The sequence below is a fragment of the Brassica napus genome, chromosome C1, assembly GCF_020379485.1.
Source record: "Brassica napus cultivar Da-Ae chromosome C1, Da-Ae, whole genome shotgun sequence".
NCBI lineage: Eukaryota > Viridiplantae > Streptophyta > Magnoliopsida > Brassicales > Brassicaceae > Brassica > Brassica napus.
In genome coordinates this window covers 10,844,905-10,861,456 of record NC_063444.1, presented here as the reverse complement: position 1 = coordinate 10,861,456, position 16,552 = coordinate 10,844,905, and the positions used below count along the sequence as shown (strand labels likewise).

The window sequence follows — 16,552 nt, the reverse complement described above, 5'->3', positions numbered from 1 at the left end:
CAGGAAGGAAGGAAGCAGGTGAAAATCATGTGCATCGCACATGACCGACCAAGCAGCTGAACAGTCTTTTCGGGCAGTTTTCGACCAAACGTTTCCCGTCCGTCGAATCTCGTCTTGCTTTCGGATAAAATCGTCCAGCTTAAATAAAAATCATCCATTTTAATTAACACTCGGTCAGAACTATCAAGGGAAGGTCTATCGACCACAAGACAGTCCCGTCGAGACATTAATCACCGGGTCGATTTTTATTTTTAATTGTGGTCGAATCAACTCTAAATTGGTCGAGTGAAATTTTTCTCGACCAAAATTCTATCTGCTCGTGAGGGTTATTACAACATTCGTCTGTTTGTTGATATTGCTCATCTTTATTGCAAGGATTGATTGGGAGAACGAGGCGGGTAAAGCAAAGGTTCTAACGTCTCACACAGAAGAAGAAGAGACTCCACAAGATTCAAGACAAGATAGGATCTCATAACAAATGTGAGAGAAGTAGCATGATGTCTTAAATATATTATAATAAGTTCAAGGAGACACTATTACATGTATCTTCTTGGTAGAGACCTAGTTTCGAGAAATTGTGTAACATCCTGAGTTGTGATATATGAAAAAGGCTTAAGAGAATTGATTTGCCTACCTATGTCACCAAAGTTGATTACCTTTTCCGTCACACATCCGTTTAGAACTCCAGAGTTAAGCGTGCTTGGACTAGAGTAGTGAAAGGATGAGTGACCTATCGGAAAGTGATTCGCGATACCGGGCGAGTGAGACCAAAGCACGGAGAAAGGTCGGGTGGTGATTGCAGGGTCAGTAAACAATGATTCCAAGCCTTGGAAAATTAATGGACCGACTGTCAGATGGGATGTGGCCCACGGGCCGAGAGAGCGGACGTGGGTGGCCCATTAGTCGTGGGCGGGTCGAGGGGTTACAAGTGGTATCAAAGCTGGTTAGCCATCTCGGTTCTGACCTGAGAGACGTCTTGAGACCTATCGTGGGGTGCAACGAGGACGTTGCGTTCTTTGAGAGGGGGTGAATTGTAACATCTCGAGTTGTGATATATAAAAATGCTTAAGAGAATTGATTTGGCTACCTTTGTCACCAAAGTTGACTTACCTTTTCCGTCACACATCCGTTTAGAACTCCAGAGTTAAGCGTGCTTGGGCTGGAGTAGTGAAATGATGGGTGACCTATCGGGTAGTGATTCGCGATACCGTGCGAGTGAGGCCAAAGCACGGAGAAAAGTCGGGTGGTGACTGCAGGGTGCCAGGGTCAATTAACAATGATTTCGAATCTTGGAAAATTAACGGACCGACCGTCAGACGTGATGGGGCCTACGGGCCGAGAGAGCGGGCGGGTGACCTATTAGACGTGGGCGGGTCGGGGCGTTACAAATTGTGTGTAAAGTTTGAATGTAAGGATTTCATTTGAGAAACAAAAGGTTATGTCGACCAAAGATAAAAAAAAACGCCCACCGTGTGGCTCAAACCCACGACCAACTGAGCTAGACGGGCTTGATGGTTAAGCATAAATATTGTTCTGTGAACTAATCAAAGAACCTTCACAGGTCAAGATTGCTTTCCCGGAGGAATCTTATTCTAAGCTATACATACAAGTAGGATTAAGTGAAACTAAACCTGGTTTTAATTTTTTGATTGACATATAAATAATCGAAGTGCCTTTTAGGTTGAATGATTTTGAAAATATATCTTTAAAATTATTTTTTAGAAAAATGTGAATTTCTTAATCTTTGTGCACTAAACCAAAACATCATATATTATGAAACGGAGAAACTATATCAAACAAGTTAGAACTTTTCTAACATGGCCGACTGGAAAAGTCACAGCCATAAAATTAGAGGCGACAAAGCTCCACCTTGTCAAATTTCCGAGTTGTGAAAAGAAGCTCTTCCACCAAATAAACAAGCGTGAAACGATAATAACCAGAACCAATAAGACACATGTCCTAATAAAAACCTCATACTGAGGTAATAGAGATGGATAACACTGTGTAACATCTTCATATCAAGGTAACATGAGATTCTTACTGAAAATCGAAGAGTTTGTAACGCCCTCACACTGAGGTAACGGGATACTCACATGAATGCAATATCCTCATGAAGAGGTAAAGGGTCCATGACGACAAAATTAATACCTAAGGCAAGGTAAGGTGAACCTAAATATGACTCGTTCCAAAAAGAAACAGAAACGGTACTTGCTGAAAGCTTGACGAAGTGAGAGGAGGAGGTTCATACGGAAGAAAACCATAGCTCCAACTGGAAAATGAGACAGGTTTGAAGGCTGCACCAAGAAGTAAAGGAACACACCAAATGACACGACAGCTGAACCAAAGCTAAGTTGTCGAGCTGAGACTTAGAAGGAGATGTGGCAGAAACAAAGAGGGAGGGAACATAGAGAAGGGGACACGTATGGTGGGTATGGAGGTTCTGGTGGATCAGGAGGAGCTGGAGAATCGAGAGATGAGACTATGACGAGCATATCTGGAAGAATATTAAGAGGTGGCGAATCTAGATTTGGACGAAAGAAAGATTACATCGGATTCAAACCCAAACAAACATCGCAAGAGTTAAGGCATAAAGAAAAAAGAGAAAAAAATGAAAAAATTCTTGTCTAACGACTGTGGTGAAAGCAAACTCTAGTCGCCTATATCATCGCTCGAAGAAAGAGTTATTGTTGTACATACTTACTTTATACTTTTACATCAGTTTTTAATCTAACATAACATAACCTATAATTCAGATGTATGATTTTGAAAGAAATATTGATTTTTAACTAAATGTTGAATTTGTCTGAATGGAATCTTGCATTATAAACAACAGCGACCTTAAAAACTTAAACTCTTTTTTTTTTTTTGACAGCAAAGCATTTACTAGACGCAATAAACTAAAAACTACTAAATATTGGTATGTGCAATAATTAAAAGCTTAAACTAAAAACTACTAAGAGCATGACTGGTTTTTCTGCTACGATCCGCAAACGCAGCTTTGACGGTTGGTAGCGGTAGACAGCGTTTCGAAACAATCATACAAACCGCTATAAATCGCTCTAAACCGCTCCGAACCTATTAAAATCAAAAGCTGGTTCCAGCTAGCGTTTGCGGTTGCGGGCGGTTGCATGTGAAAAAATAAATATAAAATTATTTTCAAAATATTTTAAAATTAAAATTTTAAAATTAAAATATTATAAATAAAAATATATACCTATTTTATATATTAATTAAAATTCACAAACAATATCATAATTTACTTTATAAAAACTTTAAACTAAATATTTATTAGAATTTTTAAACATTTATATACACACATATATAAAGATATACACATATATAAAACGAAATAAAATTTTTTGAAATTTTTTTAATATAAATCTTCGAAACAAATTTTATTAAAATTATAACTTTCAACTAATTTAAATTTTTATAAATAAACATAATATTTTTATTAATCATATTATACTGATAAGTATTATATTTTATTACAATAGTATGTTTTTTATATATTTTTAATGTTATAATATGTTAATATGAATAATTTATTATTAAACCGCTGAAATATCTTATAATCAACCAGTCATAAATATCCCGCAAACGCAACAATTTTCAAGCGTTGTACTAGTCATACAAAACGCTTAATAACGCTTGAAACCGCAACCACACGCATCCGCAACTGCAACCGCAACGGCTGCGTTTAAACTAGTCGGGCCCTAAATATTGGTATGTGCAATAAATATAAGTTAAGCGTCCAACTTTTCAGGAGCTCGTCAAGGGTCAAATTCAATTAAATATTTTTAAAAGTCTCTCTCTCTCTCTCTCTCTCTCTCCCTCTCTCTCTCTCTCTCTCTCCTCTCCTCTCCTCTCCTCTCTTCTCCTCTCCTCTATTGGCTCATCAGATTGTATCCAGACAACATTTGTCTTAGTTCTGCCAAACAACAATTTTATATGAAGACATGTATTTTTCTAAGAGTCATTTACACTCTAGGGCAATTTCCAAGTTTAATTTATACGATAAGGCAGTTTCCGCTAGTGGGGTAGTTTTTTGTAACTAGAAACCAAACCATTATAACTAAAGTCATTTATCTAACTAAATGGTCCTACCATGTTAATTATTTTCTTTTTTTTCTTTGGAACACAAAGAGTTTCTTATTATTGGTGGACCTCAAAGAGGATTAAACTTGATAATAATCTTATTTTGGAGCACAACTTTCTTCTTCTCCACTTCGATCTTCTTCTTCTCCACCTTGACCTTCATCCTACGACAAGCACCGCCGCCGGCTCAGTCTCTGACTCTGTTTCCGATCTCCTACTTTGCGGTGAGTCTACAATCCATCGTCACCAGGTGGTCACTCTCGCGCCTTTGCGTCTCATCTTCCTCAACGTCTTCAATTCGGTGGCTCGTCAAGCTCCGTTGTACTTTCCTCCGTGCCCTCGCCTCCTTGCCAACCGTCGGCGAACCAAACCGGGGGTCTATCAAACCTCGATGGGACCTATTCTTAAACCAAGGTTCTTGTATTTGCAAGACTGGTCCTTTAGGTTTCAACTATTTACAATTTAGCCCTAAAAGTTAGATTTGCGCTGTTGCTTTTCAATTTGGCTCCACACTTCTAAATGTGCAATATAATCCCAACTTTTTGAAGATTAGTATGCAAATGCATATGAAAATGTTTATTTTAAAGTCATTTGAGGTGTACACTATACAACGTACACAATTTTTTTATTATCCAGTATCCACATGTACAATGATTCATATGTACACAAATTACTTGTACAATAATAGATTAACACCATATAATTTCACAACATGATTATACAGGCACAAAAATAATATGTGTACATGAGTACATTTTAACATGTGTACATTGTATATTACTAAAGGAACGATTGTACACATGTACACTAAAATTATGTACACACGCAATATTTTTGATGTACACAAACATGATGTGCACAAAATAAAACATAAATGCAAATTTATAGCTAAAACTTTGAAAAATAATAGTTGTATTGCATTTATGTTTTATTTTCTGTACAACATGTTTGTGTACACAAAGATATTGCGTGTGTACATAATTTTAGTGTACATGTGAGACAAGTGAAAAAAGAAAAAAAAACTTTGTAGATAAGGACGTGGATCATGGATGTGTGGTTTACGTGAACGGATTGGTTTTCATGTTCGTGAATAATACTTATTTTATTAATAGTATAGGTGTTGATATTTTTTTTTACAATAACTTTGTTATATGTGTGACATGTGTACAATCGTTGTTGTGTACGTATTTGTTTTAGTGTATACACATCTGCTCAGCCAACCCCCAAATGTTACTCTGTTTTTTCTATGTTTGTAATGTTGATACTCTTAACCATGAAAAAACAAAAGCTTGGAAGTTTGGGAGAAAAATATAAGAGACTTCTTCACAAATAAAAATATTGGGTCAAAAACAAATTATACAAAAGATGAGGGACCAGATTTTTAAAAATGCCAAAGTTGGCCATTGTTGCTTTCGAGCTTCTCACAGGTGGTGACTGTGAAAAAAAGGGGCAAACCGATGACAATTCCGGAGCTTCAGAACCAGTGCCACAACTTTGAATCACGTTTTAGAGTTCGAGGCAGATGTGTATCCATTGAACGAGAAAGCTTGTATATATCATGATTATACCACCATCAGAGATATAGTTTGACATATCTCAAAAGATAGTTTGGATAATAAAGATATTGATTATAAATATATTTTCTGAAAAAAATATTTTGGAAAAACAACATTCTTTTTACAAAAAGAAAAATAAAGAACTCAAGAGAAATAAATGAAGAAGAAGATATATGAGATCCATTTTAGTTATAAACTGACTAGTCCGTTTAAAATAAAGAGAAACTGTTAGTGGAAACTGTCTTGGTAGCATAAATTGTCCATTTGTGTAATAATAAACTTAAAACTGGCTTATGGTGTAATTTTTTTTTTTCTAATCAAGTTTTGTTTTCCCAGATATAGTCCTTATCTGAAGATACATTCTTTAATCATTACTCATTCTTTACTCATATTTTCAAAAACATATTTCCGAAAAACGAAATGGATAACCATAACATAATTCCTTGTCCAAAAAAAAAAAAAAAAAAGCATAACATAATTTCCTTTCATTTTTTCCAATGGCATCACATTTTCTTGATCCGTCGAAATACTCAAGAAAATTGTGTGGGCCGGACAAAAGAATGGGCACTTGTAGTCCAATAGATTTTAGACCAGTTTATTGATTTGTCATCTGCATCCACGAATAATACTATAAACGTATCAGAAACAATCATTATTTCTTAATTGTCCTTTTCAACTTTCATAATTATCCTTTTGAGGAAATGTTTCAATTGAAGTTTCACTCGTGCACGAAGGGTCCCATCCTGAGATTTTCGAGGCCGTAAGCGACATTTTTTTTTTTCCAGAAAGAGCTCGAGGCCGCAAGAACATCATTAGTGGTAGATTCTCTACTAAAAGTACTTCATCAATATTATATTAATATTATGGAATAACAGAAATAAATTTTAAAAGTAAAAGGAGATGGACTAATCTCTATATGACATCCAGAATAACAGTTTCTTCCCAATACTCAAACGCTTCTTCCTAACGAGACGTCTCTGTTAATTCTATCATCTCTCTTTTCCTTTTTGATTTTTCTTTGTTATTTTTGTGGGAAGAAGCTGTGTGAGAAACCTCCACGGCTAATGCTCTAAGCGACTTAATAAGAACTTTAATAATAAAATGTTTTCGAGGGCGTTTTACAAATTTAGGGATCTATATCCATATTTTTTTAAAAAATTAAAAATTCTATAAAAATGTTTCATCAGATTTTTTCTAGAACCGGTCATATTTGTTTCCAAGAGTAATATGTTGATCAACTCTTAAGATCATAGTACCAAATTCCATTTTCACGTACTTTGTGCTCTTTATGTAACAATCGTCTTATTAGTAATCCTATTTAGCCTTGATAAAAAGATATATATATATGATCAGAGGCAGAATTTTATTTAGGAGGGTCAATTTGATAACAAATATATTCTTGCAGAGGTCAATTCATCAGATATTTCTAGAAATACAAGTAAATCTTTTTTTTTTTTGCAAAAATGGACATGGGTCAATTGACCCCCTTAGTGCACACTGGCTCCACCACTGTGTATGATAACTCCAGTCGAAGAAACTATAAAAGTGATGATTTGCTTTTAAAAAGAGAAACAGCACTAGTAAGTTTAAACTTACATGTATGGTCGCTGCCTGGGGCTATATATGACCTATTCATTTGAACAATTTAAATTGAGTTGATTACACATAAAGACACTTTTTGTCTTTCCTTTACATTGAGAGTCACTTTCCACTTGTGAGGCACTTTCTGGTGGGACCTATGTGTACTTTTGACAAATTTGTCCTTATGGAAAATGGCGAGTTGTGGACGACAAATTATGGATGACAAGTTGTGACGAATTGTGGATGACAAGTAACTTGTGAATATATGAATCAAAGAAATGCAAAGAATATGTATGACGGTTTACTTCTACTATTACAAATTTGAAATCCTAAAAAAAATTGATATGTACGCAAAAATTAAAAATGTGGATTAGTGAAAATGTGAACAAAGAAATGCGGGCCAATAGAAATGTGGACTCAGAAATGTGGATGATATAAATATAGATACGAATTCATGTGGACACTATTTTTCTATAATGTGAACAAAATTTTGTGGATGATTTTTCATCTGCTAATCACCAAGGTTCTTTAACTTATAATATAATAATTTATGTATAAGAGATGTGAGATCATATCTTCTTGATGAGTTTGAACAGAGAACGACAAAGTTTGAAATCCCAAGCTCGGCACAGTGAAGAAGAAAAACTGTGCCAGATTGGAGTGGTGAGCACGAGTTTCAGAGGACAGCCGTCGTCACCACCACAATCGAGTTATGGTTCCAACTCTCTAACGGTTTTATCTTTCGATCTTATGTACACCGATCTGCTGGAGACTTCCCCGGTGACCACATCCAGTCCAACACAACTAGCTCTTGATCTCCGATAAGACAGCTGTGACCGAGCTCCAATGGATAAGACAACTCTAATTTGTTGATGTCCACATCTAATCTATAATTCTATGATCCACGTTTTGGTGTCCACGTCCACATTTAATTTTGTTTACACTTTAATATATATATGAAAATGGATCTTAAAAGATAGAGAATTTTATATATAATTTATTATGATAATTATTTTTATTTAATATATTTTAGAATTTGAGATAAAAGTAAATGAAAACATAAGGTGTAATAAGAAAAACAATAAAATGAAATAAAAAGAGGAGAGAGATTTGTGTGATGGGAAGAAAGCAAAATTTTCTTTTTTCTTTAGTCTAGGGTCATAAGAGTCATTTTTACAAGGAAAAGTGTGTCTAAAGTGGTAAGTGTCTTGTAGTGTAATTGATATGTGAGAAAGTGTCTCTAGAAGTAAAAATCTCATTTAAATTTTGGAAATATATGTTAGAAAGATACTCAAATTTATTTTATTTTTTTTTAGAAAAGAAAGATACTCAAAATTACATATAAATTTCTAAAATGATCCTAAATAATTAAAATGGCATGATCAAATATATGAATCTTGACAAACTACTGAGAGTTAATTAGGATAGTTAGTTTAGGTTTTTGAACAAACCAAATTCAGTCTGTTGTACTCTAGCTTAAAGTATAAACAACGAAAATTCTTATCACCTCACCAAATATCTTACCAATCGAACCTCTTTTTGAAAAGCACCAAAATAAAAGTTGAATACTATCCATAATTTTTTTTGTATATTAGTTAAATTATTGATGTTTTCATTGGACAACTATGCATTGTGCAATTATCTGTTGCTTTTACGAAAAGGAAAATAGAAAGCCAAGGGCACATATCCTCTTTCCAATATTTTGTCTATTGTCTTCTCAATAAATTAATTTATTCCTTTGTCTTTTTTTTTTATTTTTGTGCTCATTTATTTTATTAAACTTATAGGTTATATAGAAATTATACTCACTTTATTTTTCAAAGAGCGTCACTTTACCATTTTTTCTTGTTACATAAAAATGTCATTTTAGAATTTTAATACATTATATACTTACTTTCAGCTGAATATTAATTTTTAACATCATTGATTTAATAAATATATTTATCTAAACTATTATTGTTAAACAGATTTAATTAATGAAAACATAAATATATTTCAATCTTTTTTTCATATGTAAAAAGTGTTTAAGTGACACTCTTTGTGAAACGGATGGAGTAGTATTAGTGAGATCGATCTGATCTTTTGTCAATTTCTATCAATATTAATCAAAGATCAACTCATGCAATATATCTATATGTTGATTACCATAGAATTTCAGGATTAGGTTTAGAAAATCTTAAAGAAGATTAGTATTCCATTTGTTTCGTAGTAAGTGTCGTTTAAGATTTTTGCACACATATTAAAAATAATTATTCTTCTGTTTTTTTTCATATTTAATACATTAATTTTCTTGATTTTGTTAATTAATGAGCTTAAAGTAATCGTAAAAACTGAAAATATATTTAATATTTGCTTTGAAAATGTAAAACGAAGACTTATAATAAAATATATTTTAAAAACTTAAATGGTGCTTAATATGAAATAGAAGGAGTATAAATATGTAAAATCTTATAAATGCATATTTAAAAAAAAAAAAAACTAAAAGTAGAGGAAAACAAACAAAAAGTGCAAATGGGACTCTAATATGGATTCATCATTCAATGCACTGAGAAGTATAGGAAACCAACCAAGTTGTTCCACGTCTGCTTCTGCCCCCGTTACAAAACTTATCCTCCAGAAAATCTCTTCATTGAGTTGCTGCCTCTCACGCAAAGCATGCTTAATCCTCCACGCAACCATATAACTATTTCTCACCTACCAGTTCTCTATGCAACTCTAAAAACCAGGCCAAAAAATTAGCTGACACTTCTTTAAGTTCTTTACCTCTTTTAGTTCAGTTATTAGCTTCCCTCTCTCCAAATTGTCCTTTTGGTATATCCAAAAAAATGTCAAAAACATCAAAGTTAGAGTCATTTGATCCAGAAGTCTGTGAAGGATGTTCTTCAAAGACTTCTGAACCGAAAGTACCTGAAGGGTGTAGATCAAAAACCTTGACGCAGAGCATTGTTCATGAGCTCAAGCTTCAAATGAGAATTGGTTTACCGTTGGTGGTTATGAACTTGTTGTGGTTCGGTAAGATAACCACTACATCTGTCTTTCTTGGACATCAAGGTAAGGTTAACCTAGCCGGAGGTTCATTAGGTTTTTCCTTTGCAAACGTTACTGGCTTTGCTGTTTTATATGGAATTTCAGCAACAATGGAACCTATTTGTGGCCAAGCTTTTGGAGCCAAGAATTTCAAGCTTCTCCATAAAACCCTTTTGATGGCAGTGCTCTTGCTTCTCTTGATCTCTATCCCCATATCTCTATTATGGTTCAATGTTCACAAGATCCTTATTGCCTTTGGTCTGAAAGAAGAAATCTCCTTCATAGCCAAGAGATATCTCATTTACCTCCTTCCTGATTTGCCAGTACTCTCTTTGCTCTGTCCCCTTAAGGCTTATCTAAGCTCACAAGGCGTTACACTCCCCATCATGTACACCACAGCTGCAGCCACTTCTCTACACATCCCCATCAACATATTCCTCTCTAGAGCAAAGGGAATAGAAGGAGTTGCAATGGCGGTTTGGATAACCGATCTTATAGTCGTGATTCTTTTAACCGGTTATGTGCTAGTCTCTGAGGGATTAAAAGAGAACAAATGGAAAGAAGGTGGATGGTTGGACCAAGATGCTCAAGACTGGCTTAAGCTACTCAAGCTTAGTGGACCGTGTTGTCTCACCGTGTGCCTCGAGTGGTGGTGCTACGAGATCTTGGTCCTATTAGCCGGGAGGTTACCAAACCCGGTGGAATCTGTATCGGCTTTGATCATAGTTTTCAACTTCGATTACTTGCTTTACGCTGTGACGCTCTCTTTCGGCACGTGCGTGGCTACACGAGTGTCTAATGAGCTCGGCGCAAATAATCCCAAAGGAGCTTATAGAGCAGCTTACACTACGCTAGCTGTGGCTGTTGTCTCGGGATGCATTGGAGGTTTAGTGATGATAGCATGTAGAGGTGTTTGGGGGTCTTTGTACGCTCACCATGACGTAATGATCATAAACAGTGTGAAGAATTTGATGTTGATAATGGCGGTCTTTGAAGTTATATGCTTCCCGTTATTCGTTTGTGGAGATATTGTTCGTGCAACAGCAAAGCCGTCGCTTGGAATGTATGCGAATCTTGGTGGGTTCTACCTATTGGCTTTGCCCCTGGGGACGAGTTTGGCGTTTAAAGCTAAACTAGGGGTTGAAGGGTTCTTGTTAGGTTTTTTGGTTGGAGCCTTCGTCTGTTTATTGATATTGCTCATCTTTATTGCAAGGATTGATTGGGAGAAAGAGGCGGGTAAAGCAAAGATTCTAACGTGTAACACAGAGGAAGAAGAGACTCCACAAGATTCAAGACAAGATAGGATCTCATAACAAATGTGAGAGAAGTAGCATGCATGATGTCTTAAATATGTTATAATAAGTTCAAGGAGATACTATTACATGTATCTTCTTGGTAGAGATCTAGTTTGAGCAATTGTATGTAAACTTTGAATTTAAGGATTTCATTTGAGAAACAAAAGGTTATGTCGAGTAAAGATAAAAAAGAAACGCCCACCGTGGGACTCAAACCCACGACCAGAAGGTTAAGAGCCTTGCGTTCGACCAACTGAGCTAGACGGGCTTGGTGGCTATGCATAAATATTTTCAATCAACTAATCTAAATCACCTTCACAGGTCAAGATTGCTTTCCCAGAGGAATCATATTCTAAGCTATACATACAAGTAGGATTAAGTGAAACTAAACCTGGTTTCAATTTTTTGATCGACATATAAAGAATCAAAGTGCCTTTTAGGAATCTTCACACAACTCTGTCAAGCATGATACCATTTGGCTGAAACCACACAGTAGAATAATCTGCCTTTTTTGTGTGTTTCGTGTGGATAAAAGAGAAAAAAAATGAATAGACCAAGGAGCAGGATGAAGAACAACAAAACGTTATCGTTTCATATCAGGTGACTTTCTCATTCAATAAGCGTCAATTTTCTATCATTTTTGGAGGCCCATTTAATATTCCCTGGTTACAGCCCAAGTGAGAAACCTAACCAGACCTCCTTTAACACGTTTAAAAGTGATTATATGACTTCTTATCTCTTCTATTTTGTCCCCCGAAACAAGTTTTTCTATCAATTTTGGAAAGAGTAAAACTCAAGAATTCAAGATTTTAAAGAAATTACATATTCCTAAAATTTGAGATTTATATTCAACTCTAAAGTACTAATATCCTAGCTAAACCTAGATTTATTGATTTCAAGAATTAAAATAAAGAGTAATTAGAAAAGAGTCGAGTATGGTTCATTTAAATATCAAAATTATTGTCTAAAGAATTCTCAAGAAAATATATGACAATTGAGTAACATAATGAACTCAGGAAAATTGGAGAACTAAAACTATTATCCATTTTGTTAATTACGATAAAAGTAGACTTCAGGTTAAATAAAGTTGACATTTATAGAAATATTTTAGATAACTTTTAAGGAAATTATATTTCCAAATAATAATGTTGAAGTAAATAATAATGTTGAAGTAAATTATATTTCCAAATAGATATTTGAATTGCATACATAACTTATTTTTTATCGTTACATTAAATTTAACACTCTCAACCAGTTAATTAATTCAGTGAGATAAATATGTGGACATTTGGAAATGGACAAAACATTATAGTGAAAAATGTTTTCATGTATACGTGTTTAATACAGTTAATTCAAATAAAATGAAATATATTAAGTTATTATCTTAAAGATAGCACCGAACAAATAGGTAAGTGGTTTTGACTTCATTGATTATCATTTATCAGTTTATCACGAGAACTATTTCCTCAACTATTTCAAATAATGTTTTTGTTGATTGGAAAGAACGAAATTTTACCAAACGAAATAAATACATTTACCAATACAACAAAATTATTGGAGTACAACCGTATGATTCTTGGTGTTTTGGTAGACAAATAACCTAAAAACAGCATCTTGTGAGTGCCATGTGAACTGGAAACACATATAGAGCATGGTGCGATTAAATTCAATGTAGGGGTTTAAAGCTTAACATTCATTGAGGAGGTTGTTTCTCGAGTATTTAGTATTCTCTCCGTTTTTTAATATAACTCGTGCACATAGATTAAGAAATCATTCATTTTTTATATTTTCTAAACAAAAATATCATTAATTATTTATTTAACCACAAATCAACTAATAATAAAATAAAAAATAAATTAACATTGGTTATATAATATTAAATGTTAATAAATTTTACATAGAAAACCAAAAACGTAATATAATTTGAACATAAAATTTTTTTTAAATGATTTATATTAAAAAACGGAGGGAAAAGTTAATTTACCGGTAAACTTGTCATCATTTTACCTGTACGACCACATTTATCGTTATACAGATCGATGTATTGGTGGTAGAGACGCACTCGGGTCATTCGAGTTAGCATTACCTTTGATTTTACTAGCTTTTGTCAACGTTTATTAATTAATTTATAGAGTTTTAGTTAGCACATGCACTAGATAATATCATCATTTTGTCAAATGTCAAAAGTCGGTTTTGAATTGGACTCTTTCTTTTTGATACATATTTGAATTTAAAAATAAAAATACAAATACAATACTAGTAGAACGGCGGAAGCGTAAAAAGGTGAAAATAGCATGATAAGTGACAAAATTGTTATATTTATTTTGATGTCAATTATAAAAAGTTTTGTTAGCCAAAATTTACTTGTACTTGGTCTCCAAGCTAAATTCTCATATTGTATCTCTATATAAAGAATTCATTATTCATGGAATATGACACACCAATTCTTTTTTTCTCTTGTCTTCTCTTCTTTATTCAAAACACGTTATCTGCACGAAGCTCTAACGATCTTGAGCTAATAGGTATAGATTTTTATTATGTTATATTTTTAGGTTCTGTTCAATCCTCTTTCAAATCATGCTTATTATCAATTCATGGTTGGTAAGAATTGATTCATAGTTCATACTTGATTGATTGAGTTTATAAGTTTTTAGTCGACCATATTGATTCGACCTTGTTTTCAAGGAATGAAAATCATTGAATCTCGTTGAGATCGTATCGACGTTATGAACCGAATCACGAGTAACCATACGCTATTGCTTCTTTTATATGGCTTAATACTCGTTTATTATTAATTGAATACGGCTCTAGATCCATGGTTTATTATTAAATTGAATACGGCTCTAGATCCATGGTTTATTATTAAACATGTGAACTACCAATGCGTAGTTAATCACATCGCTTGTACACATTGATTTTAATTCTTATACATGCTAGCTATTTTCTTTCCTCACATGTTTTTATTTGATTAGACATATTAGATATAGCCCACATGTGTGAATCGATTGTTTTTATTTTTATTTTTAACAGCTGCATTGATCTTAGAAAATTACGGTTGCATATAATTATTGATAGCATTCACAAATGAATATTTCATAGTTTTGACTTTACGGCTGCATACCATATTTTTATTAATATTGTTTTTATGGCTGCATCCCATAATATTTTTCTTTAACATATAGATATGTTTCGCTCGAATTGATCAACATGACACGAGTTTATTTTAGCACACTAATACATGTAGATTGTTAACTCATTATTGCCTTGCCGTGTTGATAGTTTGGTAACACGTTTAGTTTTGTGGAGCTACGATTATTAATTTATTTATTTTATTTTTTTTATTTTTACTTGTGAGAAACGTTATGCATTGATTATAAAATATTGATATTGCCTTATACATTTTGTACGTAAATATATGCATATATAGCTTATTTACTTTTTTAATAAGGATGATTTCATTTTTACTTATTTTATTTATAAGAATTTGATTACTATTTTATTATTTCAGTGAGTTATGTCGAAAATTTCTAGTCTTGAATTTGAAGTTCTTGATATCACTGGAAACAACTATTTGGCTTGGGCATTAGATGCCGAATTTTCCCTTAGTGCAAAGGGACTTGAAGGTACAATCCTAGAAGGAAATTAAGCCAGAAATCAAGATAAAGCAAAGGCTATGATATTCCTTCGTCATCACCTCCATGGAGATCTCAAAAATGAGTATTTGACGGTGAAAGATCCACAAGTCCTTTTGAACGACTTAAAGGAAAGGTATGATCACCAGAAAACTGTGATTTTACCTAAAGCTCGTTATGAATGGGCACATCTGAGATTACAAGACTTTAAGTCTGTAAGTGATTACAACTCAGCATTTTTCAAAATTACTTCCAAGTTGGAGTTATGTGGGGAGAAAATCACGGAAGCTGATAAGTTAGAGAAGACATTCTCTACTTTTCATGCAAATAATGTTGTCTTGCAGACACAATATCGTGAAAAGGGATTCCAGAAGTATTCCCAACTTATAACTTGTCTCCTTGTGGCTGAGCAGAACAATGAGCTTTTGATGAAAAATCATGGACTACGTCCAACAGGTTCTGCTCCATTCCCTGAAGCGAATGTGACTGAACTGAACAACACTGGCCGCGGAAATGGCTACACTCGTGGTCGCGGTCGTGGCCGTGGTCGTGGACATGGTCGTAGAGATACACGTGGACGTGGATATGGTCAAATTCGAGTCCGGGGAGTTTCTTTTAAGAACTCTAACTCTCACCAGAAGTGGGAAAAGAAAGATGGTGACAAACAAGAAAATGAATGCTACCGATGTGGAAGTAAAGACCATTGGGCTCGTACGTGCCGTACACCAACACATCATGTTGCCTTGTATCAACAGTCAGTAAAACAAAAGGGAAAAAATGTGGAAACAAACATGGTGTACGAAGGTGGAGAGGATGATTTTGATTTTGGTGATGCCACTCACCTTGACCTTTCCGATTTTCTCGTTGATGAAGAGAAAAAGTGATTGAGCAATAACTATTTAAGAGATGCTTTGTTTTAGTTTATTTATTGGCTTTTAATCATTTGGCTTTGGTTTTTATTTACTAAGATGTTATTTCTTATGCATTAATGAATTTAACCTATTTTATTATTTTATATGAGATTATAATTTATTTTATTTATTTATTTGAAGAGAAATGGATGGTGGAAATTTATGCTTAGCAGTCAGTGCAACTAGTCACACAATTCTGAAAAATAAGAAATACTTTTCTCATTTAATAAATAGAGAAGCAAGTGTGAGCACTATAATAGGTAGTGCAAAGATAATTGAAGGCTCTGGAAGAGCAAACATAATACTTCCTATGGGAGCACAACTTGAAATTGTTGATGCATTGTATTCCCCTAAGTCTCAAAGAAACTTACTAAGTTTTAAAGATATTCGCAGAAATAGATATCATATTGAGACTAGGAATGAAGGAAATATTGAATTTCTTCACATTACAA

The 16,552-nt window shown here is 33.9% G+C and overlaps 2 protein-coding genes and 1 non-coding gene across 3 annotated transcripts; 2 read left to right on the top strand and 1 right to left on the bottom strand.

The window, feature by feature from the left end:
* The first annotated feature begins 9,794 nt into the window (after positions 1-9,794).
* Positions 9,795-11,723, top strand: LOC106375740 (protein DETOXIFICATION 56). The gene has a single exon (XM_013815729.3). It carries the CDS (start codon positions 10,061-10,063, stop codon positions 11,573-11,575), a length of 1,515 nt encoding a protein of 504 aa, XP_013671183.2. The 5' UTR covers positions 9,795-10,060; the 3' UTR covers positions 11,576-11,723.
* Positions 11,724-11,752: 29 nt separating this feature from the next.
* TRNAK-CUU lies at positions 11,753-11,825 on the bottom strand. The gene has a single exon. It is a non-coding gene; the product is annotated as a tRNA-Lys (tRNA).
* Positions 11,826-15,230: 3,405 nt separating this feature from the next.
* Positions 15,231-16,073, top strand: LOC106373044. Its single transcript, XM_013813275.2, has one exon. It carries the CDS (start codon positions 15,231-15,233, stop codon positions 16,071-16,073), a length of 843 nt encoding a protein of 280 aa, XP_013668729.2.
* Positions 16,074-16,552: the final 479 nt, after the last annotated feature.

Excerpts from the sequence above, each read along its gene's own strand:
- LOC106375740 (XM_013815729.3), top strand. The coding sequence starts at position 10,061 with ATGTCAAAAACATCAAAGTTAGAGTCATTTGATCCAGAAGTCTGTGAA.
- LOC106373044 (XM_013813275.2), top strand. The coding sequence starts at position 15,231 with ATGATATTCCTTCGTCATCACCTCCATGGAGATCTCAAAAATGAGTAT.